At 37.9% G+C, this 17,849-nt stretch overlaps 1 protein-coding gene and 1 pseudogene across 1 annotated transcript in view; both read left to right on the forward strand.

The window, feature by feature from the left end:
* The window catches only part of Vps52 (vacuolar protein sorting 52), a 143,389-nt gene that overhangs the window by 118,163 nt on the left and 7,377 nt on the right, over positions 1-17,849 (forward strand). Inside the window, exon 12 of the mRNA XM_089102821.1 lies at positions 16,353-16,533. Within this exon, the coding sequence (XP_088958947.1) occupies positions 16,353-16,533 (181 nt within the window). The remainder of the gene's footprint in view (positions 1-16,352; positions 16,534-17,849) is intronic.
* Positions 6,076-8,289, forward strand: LOC148942561 (uncharacterized; annotated as a pseudogene).

Below are 17,849 nucleotides of genomic sequence, written 5' to 3' on the forward strand. Positions count from 1 at the left end.
GGGATATTGCTGAGATGCCTTATTGGGAATTAGCATTAACACAGTGCATATTGAATTAATCAACATTTAGTTTTTAAACATAATGGGCAAATGGGAGGGTAGGCGTGGGAGGGGGACTAGTTGCCCTCCAATCAGTTTCGACTATTAAAAAGGGCATTAGCCCTTTCTATTTTCACTCGAATTGCGCCCTTTACGAAGTTCCTTCGACAACTCTTTTGCTACGAAGTGCCCTGGTCTAAAAAAAAAAAATAATAATAATACATTGTACCCACATTGATCTTTCATAGGCAGCGCAATCGCGTTGCCTAAGTAAAGAACGATGTTTGCACAATGTATTATTTTTTTTCTAGACCAGAGCACTTCGTATCGAAGGAGTTGTCGCAGAAACTTCGAAAAAGGCTCATTCGATTGAAAATTGGAATGGCTAGTGCCCTTCTTAACAGTCGAAAGTGATTGGAAGGCAACTAACACCCCTTCCACGCCCACCATTTCCCCAAACACATCCAATAAAATTTTGAGATAGCCATTTTTTTCAGCGTAGTTGATTTCCAGATAGAAATTATGGTTTTGAGGAGGACAATCCCCCACAGCCCTCAGGGCAAGGGTTGTAAGTTATGGCCTGGGGGCATATGAGGTTTTTTATAGAAAGCGTTGTCGTAGAAGCTTAAAAAAAGGTTCATTCGATTGGCAATTCAAAGGGCTAGTACCCTTCTTAATTGTCGAAAGTAATTGGAGGGCAACTAACCCCCCTCTCACACCCACCTTTTCTCCAAACACATCCAATATAAATTTTGAGATAGCTATTTTGTTCAACGTAGTCGAAAATTAAATCTTTGAGGATGACAACACCCCTCCCACAGCCCTTAGGGCAAGGGTTATAAGTTATGTCCTGGGGGCATATAAGGTTTTTCATAGAAAGCGTTGTCGTAGAAACTTCAAAAGAGGCTCATTCGATTGGAAATTGAAATGGATAGTGCCAAAGTGATTGATTAATAGTCAAAAGTGATTGGAAGGCAACTAACACCCCTTTCACGCCCACCATTTATACAAACACATCCAATCGAAATTTTGAGATAGCCATTTTGTTCAACGTAGTTGAAAGTTCTGAAAAATTAGGTCTTTGAGGATAATAATCCCCTCAGAGCCCTCAGATCAAGGGTTATAAGTTATATCCTGGGGGCATATAAGGTTTTTATTGAAAGCTTTGTCGTAGTAACTTGAAAAAGGGCGCATTCTAATGAAAATTCAAAGGGCTAGTGCCCCTTGTAATAGCCGAAAGTGTTTGGGGGGAACAAACCCCCCTCTCACGCCCGCCTCTTCCCCAAACACATACAATCAAAATTTATAGATATTCATTTTGTTCAACGTAGTAGAAAGTTTTGGAAATTATGTCTTTAAGGATGACCCCCCCCATGCACAGCCCTCAGGGCAAGGGTTGTAAGTTATGCCCTTGGGGCTTATATGGGTTTTTTTATAGAAAGCGCTGTCGTAGAAACTTCCAAATGGCTTATTCCATTGACAATTGAAATGGCTAGTGGTCTTTTTAATAGTCGAAAGTAATTGGAGGGCAACTAACCCCCCCTATCACGCCCACCATTTTACCAAACACATACAATCAAAATTTTGAGATAGCTATTTTTTTCAACGTAGTTGAAAGTTCGGGATATTATATCTTTGAAGATGACAACCCTCCCCCCACAGCTCTCAGGGCCAGGGTTGTAAGTTATGACCTGGGGGTATATAAGGTTTTATAGAAAGAGTTGTCGTAGAAACTTCAAAAAGGGCTCATTCGATTGAAAATTGAAATGGCTAGTGCCCTTTTAAATACTTGAAAATGATTGGAAGTCAACTAACCCCCTCTCACGCTCACCATTTCCCCAAAACCATTCAATTAATATTTTGAGATAGCCATTTTTTTCAACGTAGTTGAAAGTTCTGGAAATTATGATTTTGAGGATGAAAAACCCCCAAAACACCTCAGGGCAAGGGTTTTAAGTTATGCCCTGGGGGCATATAAGGTTCTTATAGAAAGCGTTTTCTTAGATACTTCAAAAAGAAATCATTCGATTTGAAGTTGAAAGGGCTAGTGCCCTTTTTAATAGTCGAAAGTGATTGGAAGGCAGCTAACCCCCCTCTCACGCCCACCCTTTCCCCAAACACATCCAATAAAATTTTTGAGATTTATATTTTGTTCAACGTAGTTGAAAATTCTGGAAATTATGTCTTTGAGAATGATACCCCCCCCCCCCCACGGCCCTCAGGGTAAGGGTTTTAAGGTATACCCTGGGGCATATAAGATTTTATAGAAAGCGTTGAAATTATATAACCAGGCTTTTGGGGTTGAAACAAACCCCAGAGATTAGGGACAACAGTTGTAAGTTATGCCCAGGTGGAGGTGGTATTAAAGGTTTTTATGGAAGGGATGGTTGTTTAACTTCAGAAAAGGCTCAGTCTTTCTCCATGAAAAAGACTATGTCAATATAAAACGAACAGAAATTAATCAAAAAAACTTTTCGCACAAAATGAGTTTTTCAAAAAAAAAGTAAAGAACTCTATTAAACCAAAAATGAAAAAAAAGTAGAATCTAATAATCTACCAAGCATACTACTACCACAAACCCTATAAATAAATGAAACCCAAAACAAACAGAAAATAAAATAATTCAAACTCAAAACGAGCAGAAATTAATCTGAGTAGGGTTATAAGCCCTATGCTTTTTAAAAACCAGAATATAATTTGTACTTTACTGAAAAAAAATTCTTTAAATGTTTTCACTTATAAATTTAAGTAAACGAAAATTAATTAAGATTTTAAGGAATAAATATCAGCATATGTATATTAAACTGACAATGCACATTTTTTTTCAGTATATTCATTTGAATTTTTTTCAGTAAACTACAAATTATATTCGGGCTTTTAAAAAGCATAGGGTTTAGAACCCTACTCAGATTAATTTCTGCTCGTTTTGAGTTTGACTTATTTTATTTTCTGTTTTTTTGGGTTTCATTTATTTATTGATAGCTTCCAATAATCTAATCTTGGTTTGCAGACTTACCTTCCTATTCTTCCAAACTTTTTCAACTGTTAAAAAAAAAAAAAACCAACTGAGCCTTGGCTATTCCACTTTTAACATCTTCACTGCTCCCTCCGTCTTTATTAATAATGCTACCAAGGTAAGTGAAGCTGTCCACTTTATCCAACTCGTTACCCAATGTCACCTTATCATATTCTCTTATTCGTAAGATAAGCGACTTAGTCTTCTTATTATTAATTTTCAAACCTATTCTAGCACCCTTGACTCGCAAAATCTCTAAAAGTTAATTCATTTTGCTCACACTTTCATCTAGGATGCTTAGATTATCAGCATAATCTAAGTCCAGGAATATGTTTCCTTCCCATTTGATTCTGTGTTCTCCCATTGCCGTTCCTGTGCTCCATAAGACAAAGTCCATCGAAATAATCCATATAAAGGGGGATAGAACACAACCCTGCTTAGCTCCTGATTTAAAAACGAAACCAGCTGCTGACCTCATTTCCTACCTACCATTTATTCCATCTATCTTCCATTTATTATCTATTAATCTAAATCCCGTGCGAGTGCTCTATCGTTTACTAGGCTACAATTTCCTCGAGGGGTGCCAATCCTTAAGTGCGAATGGATCCCACTCCCATTCCCATGACCAAAAGATCCCAAGTCTTGCGGGTGCCCCAGCAGGACCGAAGCAGCCCTTTGTAGAGGCCGTTGTCCATAAATCTGGATCTTACGCCCTTCCACACTTGTCTGTCTATAGAGGATCCTCCACGATGGTGTTTTGAGTCACCATGCAACTTAACTCAATGCTGGTAGAAGGAATGTAACTCACGGGACCTGTCCATACACCGGTGGACCCTGCTAAGTGTATATTCCTGGCGGCCTTTTCCTCCTCCGTGTGTATTTGCGTCCCCCGGGCGCAAATACATAATATTCTTTGAAGATTATTTGACGTAGGACTCTTTTTTGTATGGATTATATTTTATCTGATTCTTCCCGGGAGTAGTCAGGTCGCCAAACAGGACAAGTATGTTCAAAATAACGAAGGATAAAGGAAGTATAATTTGTGCTATATACGAGAACCTGGAATTTTCAATCAAGGTTGTATTCTGTCCCCATTAGTATGGACCAATCTGATGGATTTTATCCTAAGGAAAACTAAGGTAAACGTTATAGATAAGCATGGAATCGAACGGAAAGATAAAACTCTACTAGATGTAGATTATGCAGATGATTTGAGTGCCCTAGATAAAAATGTTAGCAAAATTAATGAATTTTCTGGAGTTTTGGGGGGTTCAAATTATATAAAACTCTGCTAGATTTAGATTATGCAGATGATTTGAGTGCCCTAGATAAAAATGTTAGCAAAATTAATGAATTTTCTGGAGTTTTGGGGGGTTCAAATTATATAAAACTCTGCTAGATTTAGATTATGCAGATGATTTGAGTGCCCTAGATAAAAATGTTAGCAAAATTAATGAATTTTCTGGAGTTTTGGAGGGTTCAAATTATATAAAACTCTGCTAGATTTAGATTATGCAGATGATTTGAGTGCCCTAGATAAAATGTTAGCAAAATTAATGAATTTTCTGGAGTTTGGGGGGGGGGTTCAAATAGGCTTCAAAATTAATGTTAAGAAAACTAGACCGTTTAGAATAGGAATAAATGAAGGTGAAGAGGTGTTTTAGGCACTGAGAAAATATATCAAGCGGATAGCTTCACTTACTAAGGCAGTATTATTTGAAAAGATCGATATTTTTCTTATGATTGAAAATTTTGGAAGAATATGAAGGTAAATGTACGACCCAAGAATAGAATATTGGAAGGTAATGACAGTAGTCAAGTTTGGTTCTCAAACATGGGTGCTTCGGAAGACAGAGGAGGATTTTTGAGACGTTTTTCAGAGGAATTCTCTACAGATACCTTTGTGTACCCATTTGACTGATCATACATCAAACAATAAACTGCACGAAAAATGTGAATCAATCTCACTTTTTGGGCTATAATGAGATAAAGGTTCGCCACAATTAGGCAAGTTTTGCGGATGAAGGATAACGGATTGCTAAAGATTTCTCTTTTCCAGCAATTCATCTGAGGCCAAAGGGAAAGTAGATCGTCCCGAGTGGGGCGAGAAGAGGTGATAAGGAAGGACCTACATTCCATTTTTGACAGATTAGATTTCCCTTGACAAGGTCTTCCATATTTCCTCCTAAGTTTTTGACATTGTGAAGTTGTGAAGGCACAAGGCAGATATTTTGGCAGGCAACCATAGCAAGGAAAGCTCCTCTATCCTAATTTTTTATTATGGTTAATGTTGATTTCTTATTTCTTTATAGTGTTCTCATGATTTGGCAATTTATTTGCAAAAATAAAATTAAGTAAGGGAAAAACATGTAAAAATTGTTGGCCAAATGTTTTTATTGTTTCACATTTGACCAGCCCTCGTCTGTTCAAAAACGATTATACATATCTATCTGTTCCTGAGAAAACTATGACTCATTTATTATTGGGACAAAATTTACATCAAGCGCAGTGAGTATGAAAGACAATATGGGAATCGTAACCCCTAAACCATCTGGGATTTAAAAAAATAGGGGACAAACAGGTTTCAACCGCTGACCCTTCAATCTGTAGTCGAATTCTCTACCACTGAACTATGAGTTATAGGAATCTCGGGTAAAATTCAGACCTGGTTAAAGATAGGGGCTAGTGGCCTCAGAACATTTGATTTCGCTAATAGATTAAATAAGCAATAAGTTGACCGAATTCATATATATGGAAGCACTTTTCCATTTCAATACTATTGGTGGCTCGAAGCTTCTGTGACGTCATACCTTTGACTGATGCTTATCCTGCGTGTGACACAAAATACAAAAGTGACCTTAAATATGAATGACGTCATCTTAGGCAATAAATAGAATACTATAAATTGGAAATGACGTCATCGATGCTACAAAACACACGTTGCATCCTGAGATACGATAGTTAGTGAATAACACTAAGAAGATAAGCTATTATATGTTTAAGGTCATAATTCATGAAAAATGCTTAAAAGATTGAATATAAAGCCAAAACTTAGACCCTCAGTTAAAAAGGCAGGATCTATTCCAGGCAAAGGAGTATCAGAAAAGACTGCTACAGTTACAATTGAAAAAAAAGACATTTCGAAAGATAATGAGAGGAAAGTATTAGAAAATAGAGATGGTGCCCTACCTACTGAAATTGCATCCACAGTTATTACATGTCCAACTGCTTCGAAAAATGTAGCTGGTAATAGACAACCCAAAGCACAGGGGGGTAATATAGATGTCAGTGTGAACACAAAAGTGAGACAAGGACGCCTTGACTACTCGGAAAGGGGTAGTACAGATGAGCTGGCTAATGTACCAGCAATAGATATCAATAAAACTGATACTACAAACATACTAAGCAAAGCAAACCAAATCAATGATGAGGCTATGCCAGTAGGAGACTTAATAGAGTCTCACTTAATATGTTCTGAATCAACACATGGATCCAACATAGATGCTGGCAGTATCACTAAGATCGATAAGCCAGCTCAAAAAAAGATGCCAAAGTTAAAAAGAAGTAAGATTGCCGATTACCAGAATTTCTATAACGTCAGAGACAAACTTGTAGAAAAATTGGCAAAGAAGGAACAAATTGATCCATCTAAGTTGAGCATTTCTGAGCTTTGTTTCTACTCAAAAGGATTATTTAGCAAATTAAAATCAAAGACTAATAAAAGATACGAGGAGATAGTAAAAGAAAGAGAACTAGAAACGAATAAAGTACAAGAAGAAGCCACGGAAACTGTAACACTTGAATGCCAAAATGATGTCAGTTCTGAGTCATCACTTCCAGTAGAAAAAGGTCCATATATTACTTTTGATGAAGAAGGGAACTTTCGAATTGATATGCAAAGTTTGGAAATAGAAACTGAAGAAGCTGCTGCAGAAATACGGGCTTTGGAGTTACAAACAGCTGTTGATTCAAGTACTAGCCGATTGAGTCGATTTGGAAAGCCAAACGCCAAGAAGCATCGCACGCTCTTCTCCAAAAAAGAAACTAACAAATTTTACATCGCACTGGCTTTATTTGGAGCCAACTTCGACAAGATGACTGAAGTTTTTCCGCATTGTACCCGAAACGAGTTGAAGCACAAATTCAAAGTCGAGGATAAGAAAAATTCAAAATGAATCACAAATCTACTTAAGAAGGTTAGATTTGATAAAGAAGTTTATAGCCAATTTCTTGAGAACTCTGAAGGAGAAGATGAGGATGACGACGAGTCCAAAGAAAACAAGACAAAAAGACAAGAAGTCAGGGATGAATCCAAGAAGGGTGATAAAGGATCACAGAAGCAGAAATCAACTAGAGACAAAAACGAAGCCCCTAAGAAGAGGAAGGCCAATGAAAATGCCAAGAAGTCGGTCAAAAAACCGAGGGTTGACGTTGATATGGGCCTAGATCGAATCGGTATTTTCACAGATATAAACAATGAGACATTTTCTGAAACATCTATTAATCTGTCTGGAAAATGTTCTGTAGAATTGCCTGGTGGATTCGATATTTCTAAAGATTGTAATATCTCCCACTCTGAATTACCTTTTCCCGTTGTAAACTCATCTACACCTCCTAATAATGTACTCGCTTCAGCCCAGCCAGAAAAATACTTATCAACCGAGAGTATGCCTCCACTTCTTAAACTTGTGGAGTGTAATGATATTGTTGTTACTGAAAAAGAGGACGAGTTTCTTGGTAACATATGTGAGAATAGTGATATTATGTTAACTATATCAAAATTTCCTGAAGTTCCGGAGATAAATGCTTATGTAGATAACTCTAAATTGTTCAGTAGTAATGAGGTTAAGCGAAATGGAGTTGAGGTGCCTTTTTCATTAAATAATGTTGAAACCTTGCCAAAACTGGCGGAAAAATTATCTAGTCAGGAATCAATTCCTGAAAATACTTTAAGTGAGTCTCCAAACAAATCACCCTGCTATGTACCATCAAATGAAAATATTCACCAAAACCTTAGCCCAGAACATAATGTGATTGATACACAGAATAGATCATCAAGTTTAAAACAAATAAGTCTTCCTACTGACAGACCTCCAAAGCCACAACCAATTAAGAAGACAGCTGGTGGCTCCTTCTTACGATCATTGCTCATGAAGCCGACGATGAAAAAGAAGTTTAACTAATATACTACAAATTCTTCCTCTAATGTAAAGAGCAGTTGTGATTCCGCGTAATAGACAGTTAATCGTGTCTGTGCCAGTGACATCAATTCGTGGAAACACGGAAGGAAAAGTTGATATAAAGTTAATGAAAAAGTTCAAAATACTAAAACTGGAGTCATTGATTTTGAAAAGAACCAATTGTCAGACCAAGAAAAGTCAAAGATTGTCCATCATTCAGAAAACCTACAAGGCCAGTAAATCTAGGAAAGTATACAAAATTGGTAGCAAAACGCCATAAGCAGGGAATGAAGTTCATACTGAAGTTACAAAGAAATCATATAGAACTTATTACACAAGAAGTAAGTGATATGAATGAACAGTTTAGGATTTTGTAGAGTATAAATTATCGTTTTTTCAATAAAAAAAAATGTAAATAATATTGACTTTACTTTAAGAAAGGCAATAGTCGGATTAAATTGTCAATTAGTGAACTGCTTTAGTATGTATCAACTCCATACACTAAACACAATATTCAAACAGAATGGGGTAAAGAGCTATAAGTAAAGAGTGACTAGGGCTAATAGTAACCAAAACTCTAAATAAAAAAAAGAATTTATGAGCAGTTGACACATTAACACAATTGATTGTTATCCTCATTCAAAATATATAAAACTCATTAAGTCTGAAGTTACCCGTCACAGACTATTAGCCTGAAAAAATACCTTATTTTTGAACAAGCTCATTTGTATTCTTTTGTCCCTCCCCTCTTTCTTGCGAGGGTTGGACCTGTGTAGACTTAAAAGTGGATTAGTTCACTACTTGGAATAGAAATTGTTAATAACACTTCAGCTTTAAGGAAAACAGAAGAAGTAGTTTTCTTAAGTCTAGATTATTTAGGAACCACGGAATTTCTCTAGTTCGAACGATGCTGGATACATCTTGGTTAAACCTAGGATAATGTAAACCACACCTTCAGATTCAGCATAACAGAGAACCATTCTGTAGAGGTTCTATACAAAAGCTCCTATCATAGGCAGCGTAATCTCGCTGCCTAAGTAAAGAACGATGTTGGCACAATGTATTATTTTTTGGGGGGGGGAGGGGGGGGGTGACCAGGGCACTTCGTATCGAAGGAGTTGTCGTAGAAACTTCGAAAAGGGCTCATCTGATTGGAAATTGGAGTGGTTTGTGCCCTTTTTAATAGTCGAAAGTGATTGGAAGGCAACTAACGCCCCTTCCATGCCCACCCTTTCCCCAAATACATCCAATCAAAATTTTGAGATAGCCATTTTGTTCAGCGTAGTTGGTTTCCAGATAGAAATTATGTTTTAGAGAGGAGACTCCCCCACAGCCCTAAGGGCAAGGTTTGTAAGTTATGCCCTGGGGGCATATGAGGTTTTTATAGAAAGCTTTGTCGTAAAAACTTCAAATACGGTTCATTCGATTGGAAATTGAAAGGGTTAATATTCTTTTTAATTGTCGAAAATGATTGGAGGGCAAGTAAACCCCCTCTCATACTCACCTTTCCCCCAAACACATCCGGTAGACATTTTGATAGAACCATTTCGTGCAGCGTATTTGAATGTTCTGAATGTTACATCCTTGCGGATGACAACCCCCACAGCCCTCAGGCTACGGGTTGTAAGCTATGTCCTGGGGGCAGATAAGCTTATTATAGAAAGTGGTGACGTAGAAACTTCAAAAGGGGCTCATTCGATTAGAAATTGAAATGGCTAGTGCCCTTTTTAATAGTTAAAAGTGGTTGGAAGGCAACTAACACCCCTTTCACGCCCATGATTTATCTAAACACACCCAATCACATTTTCGAGAGAGCCATTTTGTTCAACGTAGTTAAATGTTCTGAAAGTTAGGTCTTTGAGAATGATAACCCCCTCAGAGCCCTCACGGCAAGGGTTATAAGTTATAAACCTAGGGGCATGTAAGGTTTTTATTGAAAGCTTTGTCGTAGAAACTTGAAAAAGGGCAAATTCGATTGGAAATTCAAAGGGCTAGTGCCCTTTTTAATAGTCGAAAGTGATTGGATGGCAACTAAACCCCTCTCACGCCCACTATTTCCCCAAAAACATACAATGAAAATTTTTAGATTGCCATTTTGTTCAACGTAGGCCTAGTTGAAAGTTTTGAAAATTAGATTTTTAAGGATTACACCCCCCCCACACACACACACACATGCTACGGGGGTTGTAAAATATGCCCTGGGGGTATATAAGGTTTTTATAGAAAACATTGTCGTAGAAACGTCAAAAAGGGCTCATTCCATTGGAAATTGAAATGGCTAGTGGCCTTTTTAATAGTCGAAAGTAATTGAAGGCCAACTAACCCCCCTCTCGCCCCCACCATTTTCCCAAACTCATACAATCAAAATTTTGAGATAGAGCCATTTTTTTGAACGTAGTTGAAAGTTCTGGAAATTATATCTTTGAGCATGAACCCCCCGCCCCCACACATGCCTCAGGGCAAGAGTTGGTAGTTATGCCCTGGGGGCATATGAGGTTTTTATAGAAATTTTTGTCGTAAAACGTTTAAAAGGCCTCATTCGATTGGAAATTCAAAGGGCAAAAAGCAGTCCTTTTAATAGCCAACAGCAATTAGAGCGCCCCTAACCCCCCTCTGACTGTCACCATTTTTTCAAACACATGAATTGAAAATGGTGATATATTTATTTTGATCAACATAGTTAAAATCTCTGGAAACTACGTCATTTAAGCAAATAACTCCCTCAGGGTCCTCAGAGCAAGGGTTGTGAGTTGTACCCTGCGGGAAATGAAGTTTTTATTGAAACTGTTGTCGTAGAAACTTAAAAAAGGGCTCATTTGATTGGAAATTGAAAGGACTAGTGCCCTTTAGACACTCGAAAGTGAATGGAGAGCAACTAACCCCCCTATCACGCCCACCATTTCCCCAGACCCGTTCAATTAAAATTTTGAGATAGTCATTTTGTTCAACGAGTTGAAAGTTCTGTAAATTATGATTTTGAGGATGATAAACCCCCCAAACCCCTCAGGGCAAGGGTTGTAAGTTATGCCCTGGGGGCATATAAGGTTTTTATAGAAAGCATTTTCGTAGAGACTTCAAAAAGGGCTCAGATGGTTGGAAACTGAAAGGGCTAGTGCCCTTTTTAAAAGTCGAAAGTGATTGGAGGGCAACTAGCCGCCCTCTCAAGCTCACCATTTCCCCAAACACTTCCAATCAAAGTTTTGAGCCAATTTGTTCAACGTAGATGAAAGTTCTGGAAATTAGGTCTTTGAGGATGATACTCGCTCCAGAGCCCTCAGGGCTAAGGTTGTAAGCTATGCCCTGGGGGCATATCGACTATTAAAAAGGGCAATAACCCTTTCAATTTCCATTCGAATGAGCCCTTTCTGAAATTTTTACGACAACGCTTTATATAAGAACATTATATACCCACAGGACTTAACTTACAACCTTAGCCCTGAGGGCTGTGGGGAGTTGTCATCCTCAAAGACCTAATTTCCAAAACTTTCAACTACGTTCAACAACATACTTGATTTGATGTGTATGGGGAAATAGTGGGACTGAGAGAGGGGTTAGATACCCTCCAATCGCTTTCGACTATTAAAAGGCCACTAGCCCTCTCAATTTCCAATAATGAGCCCCTTTTGAAGTTTCTGTGACAACGCTATCTCTACACACCCTATATGCCCCCAGGGCATAACTGACAACCTTTGCCCTGGGCGTTCTGAGGGGTTTGTCATCCTCAAATACATAATTTCCTGAAACTTCAACTACATTGAACAAAATGGCTATCTCTAAACTTTGATTGGATGTGTTTTGGGAAATGGTGGGCGTGAGAGGGAGCTTAGTTGCCATTTAATCACTTTTGACTATTAAAAACGGCACTAGCCCTTTTTGAAGTTTCTACAACATCGCTTTTTATAAAGATATTATATGCCCCCAGGGCATAACTTACAACCCTTGCCCTGAGGGCTGTGGGGGTTGTCATGCTCTAAGACATAATTTCCAGAACTTTCAACTACGTTGAAATAATGTCTATCTCAAAATTTTTATTGTGTGTGTTTTGGGGAAACGGTGAGCAGGAGAGGGGGTTTGTTGCCCTCCAATTATTTTCAGCTATTAAAAAGGGCACTACCCATTTCAATTTCCAATTTAATGAGCCGTTTTTGAAGTTTCTACGACAACGCTTTTTATGAAAACCTTATATGCCCCAAGGGCATAACTTACAACCCTTGCCTTGATGGCTGTGGTGGGGGGGGGGGGGTCGTCATCCTCAAAGGCCTAATTTCCAGAACTTTCTACTGCGTTGAACAAAAGGTTATCTAAAAATTTGGATTGGATGTGTTTGGGCAAAACGTGAGCGTGAGAGGGGGGTTAGTTGACCTCCAATCACTTTCGACTATTAAAAGGACACTAGCCCTCTCAATTTCCAATTGAATGAGCCCCTTTTGAAGTTTCTGCGACAACGCTGTCTATGCACACCTTATATGCCCCCAGGGCATAACTTACAACCCTTACTCTGAGGGCTGGGGGTTTCGTTATCCTCAAAGACATAATTACCAGACCGTTCTGATGCTCTGAAAAAATGGCTATCTCAAAATTTTGATTGGAAGTGTTTGGGAAAGTTATGGGCGTGGGGGGGGACATTTGCCCTTTGATCACTTTCTACTAATAAAAAAGACACTAGTCTTCTCAGTTTCCAATCAAATGAGCCCTTTTTGAAGCTTCTACGACAAAAATATCTATAAAAACCTTATATGCCCCAAGGGCAAAACTTACGGCCCTTGTCCTGATGGCTATGGGGGGGGGGGGGATTGTCATCCTCAAATACATAATTTCCAAACCTTTCAACTACGTTGAACAAAATGGTCATATCAAAATGTTGATCCGAAATGTTTGGGGAAATGAAGGGCGTGGGGGGATTCTCCCTCCGAATTCTATCGACTATTAAAAAGGGCAATAGCCCTTTCAATTTCCAATCAAATGAGTCCTTTCTGAAATTTTTACGACAACGCTTTCTATAAAAACATTATGTACCCCCAGGACTTAACGTACAACCTTAGCCCTGAGGATTGTGGGGGGGGGGGGGTTGTCATCCTCAAAGACCTAATTTCCAGAACTTTCAACTACGTTGACAAAATGTCTATCTCAAAATTTTGGTCGTATGTGTTTAGGGAAATGGTGAGCATGAGAAGGGGTTAGTTACCCTCCAATTATTTTCAACTATTAAAAAGGGCACTAGCCATTTCAATTTCTAACTGAATGAGCCCTTTTTGAAGTTTGTACGCCAACGCTTTCTATAAAAAACCTTGTACGCCCCCAGGGCATATAATTGGATGTGTGGGGATGGGTGGGGGAGGAAATGTGGGCGTGAGAGGGGGGTTAGTTGCCCTTGAATCGCTTTCAACTATTAAAAAGGGCACTTCCTTTGAATTTCCGATTGAATGTGCCCTTTTTCAAGTTTCTACGACAAAGCATTCAATAAAAACCTTATATGCCCCCAGGGTATGACTTACAATTTAAGTCCTGAGCGCTCTGGGAGAGTTTCATCCTCAAAGATCTAATTTCCAGAACTTTCAACTACGTTGAACAAAATGGCTATCTGAAAATTTTGATTTGATGTGTTTGGGGAAATGGTGGGCGTGAGAGGGGGTTAGTTAACCTCCAATCACTTTCGACTATTAAAAAGGGCACTAGGCTCCTCAATTACCAATTGAATAATAAAAACCTTATATGTCCCCAGGGCATAACTTACAACCTTTGCCCTGGGGCTCTGGGGGGTTTGTCATCCTCAAATACATAATTTCCAGAACTTTAAGCTACGTTGAACAAAATGGCTATCTCTAAACTTTGATTGTATGGGTTTGGGGAAATGGTGGGCGTGAGAGGGGGGTTAGTTGCTCTCCATTCACTTTCGACTATTAAAAAGGGCACTAACTTTCTATAAAAACCTTATATGCCCTCACTGCATAACTTATAATCCTTGCCCTGAGGGCTTTGGGGGGAGTGTCTTCCTCAAAAACATAATTTCTATCTGGAAATCAACTACTTTGAACAAAATGGCTATATCAAAATTTGGGTTGGATGTGTTTGAGGAAATGCTGGGCGTGGAAGGGGTGTTAGTTGCCTTCCAATCACTTTCGACTATTAAAAAGGGCACTAACAATTCCAATTTCCAGTCGAATGAGCCCTTTTCGAAGTTTCTACGACAACTCCTTCGATATGAAGTGCTCTGGTCTAAAGAAAATACATTGTGCCAACATCGTTCTTTACTTAGGCAGCACTATTGCGCTGGCTATGATTACGCAAGCCTTGTGTTTGTAGTTCTATATGTTTTCGCAACCCTTACTGTTAACCTTACCTTACTAGTATTACCTATAGTTACTATTATACAAACCTTGTGTTTATAGTTCTCTGTGTTTTTGCAGCTCTTACTATTGACCTTACCCTACTACTATTATCTATACTTACTATTAATTAAGAAAACTTTTTCCACAAAATCAGTTTTTCAAAGAAAAATAAAGAACTGCATTAAACCAAATAGGAACAAAAATAAAATAAAATAATCTACCAAGCGTGAAACTACCACAGATCAGCATCGATAAATAAATGAAAACCAAAACGAACAGAAATTACAATAAATAACAGAGTCAAACTAAAAACGAGCTGAAATTAACATGAGTAGGGCACAAAACCCCCATGCTTTCGTAAATTGCAAATTATGTTCTGGCCTTGGAAAACACTCTTCTCAGTGTTTTGAGAATTCTTATCTTCTGTGTCCTTAGTATTTGATGAAGAGGTACTTGAATAATGTTTTTTTTTAAATAATGTTTTGAAATCTGGTGCCCTTTTCATAGAATTTTCCCTCCCCCCATGAAAATCTCCTCCATGGAACCCCCACGTAAGTATATTACAGATTGTGTTCTTACAGTAAATATAAGCGAATAGGGGTGTCATCACACAAACCATTTTTTTACGGGCGTATCCCAGCGTAACATGTTAAGTTCAGTCAGTCTTGACATATTACCATCGTCCTTCAAGATCCCAATTCATGAGTATACTGGGAGGGGGGCAAGGTTTTTTTTCAATTTGTTTGATGAAAATACAGAAAAACTATTTTTCAAAATTTAGGGGGTATTTTTATTCTTTTATGAATACACCAAAAAAGGTGTTTTTCAAAATATAGAGAAGTAATCCCCTCCCCCAATCGGTACCCCTGATCGTCCTTCGAATTGACTGCGTTTTTAGCAGACTGCAAGTAAGCTCTTTTGACGTAACTGCAATTAATTTTGAACCGTTATTGAATTCCATATTGAAACCAGATGGAGCGCAACCTAGTGTCACTTCAGGTAAAAAAAAAATTACCGTGTTACGTTCACTGCATAGCTACGGTTCAAACTAGTAGCTTTTCTTTCACAAAACATGCTTGATTCACCGTTATCCTTGTAGACTTGATGTAATTCTTGTAGAAGTCTCACTAACTAAAATGTTGGGGAAAGACAATGGATTTTACCGACTGACTGGTCATTTTTGCCGTCTGATTTAGGTGATATTGCTATTAAATTACCGACTGCCTGGTCAGTTTTACCGACTGATAAAGGTAATATTGCTGTTACAACTATTATCTTGTTTTTCTTCTTTTTTTTTTACCGACAGGGACTAATCTTCTTTCATCGATTTTACGTCATATATTCCCATCAGCTCATTTACCTAATTAAAAAAAAAGATTCGAGGCAATAAAATAAATGGCGCTTCGCGATCGACATAATTTTATTTTTACCAAGTAGGTGAAAACATTGTGGGACGTGCCCCCTATACGTGAAACCCCGGATTCTTGTAGCCATGAATCGTTTTTTAATTTGGTTATCAGATTCTAAGACCCATTTGAAAAAGTGGAGGAACAAAGAAAAGTTATATCTTTTAATTTGATCTAAAAGAGAAGTTAGTTTGTTAATTTTAGCATTTGAAATAAGAGCAAGTACGACGTCTAACAAAACAAAAGTAATCTTATTGAAACTGAGCTTCGACATGTCCGATGGATTTCGGAAACGCAGCTAGTGCGAAAACGCGGCTATTTAAACCCAACGATTAGTCCATTTGGTGCATTGTTGTCAGATCTTTAACATTTTTTGTTCTAGGAGAGAAACAGGAATGATTTGACGAAAGAATCTGGTCCATTCAGTAATTTACTGTTGTCTCGTACGGAAGAATTTGTTGAAGATTCTCTAATTCTTCACTTTGGCAACATAATTAATTTCCTTAAAAATGCGGAAATTTGGATCCGTGACGGAAAATCGGACTTGATCAGTCAAAATGAAGGTAATTTACGAGGAATAGTGTCATTCAAATGGATCGTGTGTTTACATTTTAGCTGACTCATTTTATAAATTCTTTAAAAAAAAAACAGATACAAAACACTAAAAATTATCTTTTTCAAGACATTACAAAAAAACTGGCATATGTGTAACAATAATAAAAAAAAATTATAGAAGAATCAGCTGACCGTATGGACCATGCTTTTTTAGGCTTAAAAGCTGTTTCGTATTGCGATTGTGTAACTAATGTATGTCACTTAACAGTCTAACATGATCCACGATTGATCAGTTGAAAATAATCCACCAATCAGAATCAGGTTTGATTCTTATGAACCTTAAGTAAAGCAATGTGGCAAGTCTACTTAAGTGGCTTTTACACTTTGTACACAACTTTCTATACTAAGTGGTTAAGTTAAGCTATATGAAGAAAAATCTTTCACACTTACACAAATCCATTACTCACTAGCTAAACGTAGAAATTCATAAAGCAATCATATTTATCAAACAGTTCGTGGTAACGAACTGTAAGTAAGGAGCGACCAGGCTCAATGGTAACCGAAACTCTAAAAAACGAAATTTTGATACCAATAGATACATCAAAAGAATCAGAATTTTATGCTGATTTCAAATATATAAGTTTTATCAAGTTTATTCTTACCCATCAAAAGTTACGGGCCTGAGAAAATTTGCCCGATTTTCGAAAAAAGGGGAAAAGACCCCCTAAAAATTATAGAACCTTGATGAAAATCACACCATCATATTCAGAGTATCAGAGAACCCTACTGTAGAGGTTTCAAGCTCCTGTCTACAAAAATGGGGAATTTTCCATTTTTTGCCAGAAGAAAGATTACGGATACGTGTGTATTTGTTGTTTTTTTTTTTCTTTTCTTTTCCCAAGGGGTAATCGTATTGACCCAGTGGTCCTAGAATATCGTAGGAGGGCTCATTGGAACGGAAATTAAAAGTTCTAGTGCGCTTTTTAAGTGACGAAAAAAATGGAGGGCAGCTAGGCCCCCTCCAACGCTCATTTTTTTCTCAAAGTCACCCAATTAAAATTTTGAGATAGCCGTTTTGTTCAACATAGTCGAAAATCTAATAAATATGTCTTTTAGGATGACTTAATCCCCCACAGTTCCCAGGGGAAGGGCTGCTAGTTATGAACTTTGCCCATTGCTTACATATTGTATTGGTTATTGGGAAGTATACAGACCTTTCCAGGAAGGATTTTTTTCTGGTGGGGGGGGGGGGCGGGAGGTGGGGGTTACTCGGGAGAATCTTTCCGTGGAGGATGTTTCTTTGGGGTAAGGGACATTACTATGA

The sequence above is a fragment of the Artemia sp. Qi Xiang Cuo genome, chromosome 16 (genome assembly GCF_049724085.1).
Source record: "Artemia sp. Qi Xiang Cuo chromosome 16, ASM4972408v1, whole genome shotgun sequence".
Classification (NCBI taxonomy): domain Eukaryota; kingdom Metazoa; phylum Arthropoda; class Branchiopoda; order Anostraca; family Artemiidae; genus Artemia; species Artemia sp. Qi Xiang Cuo.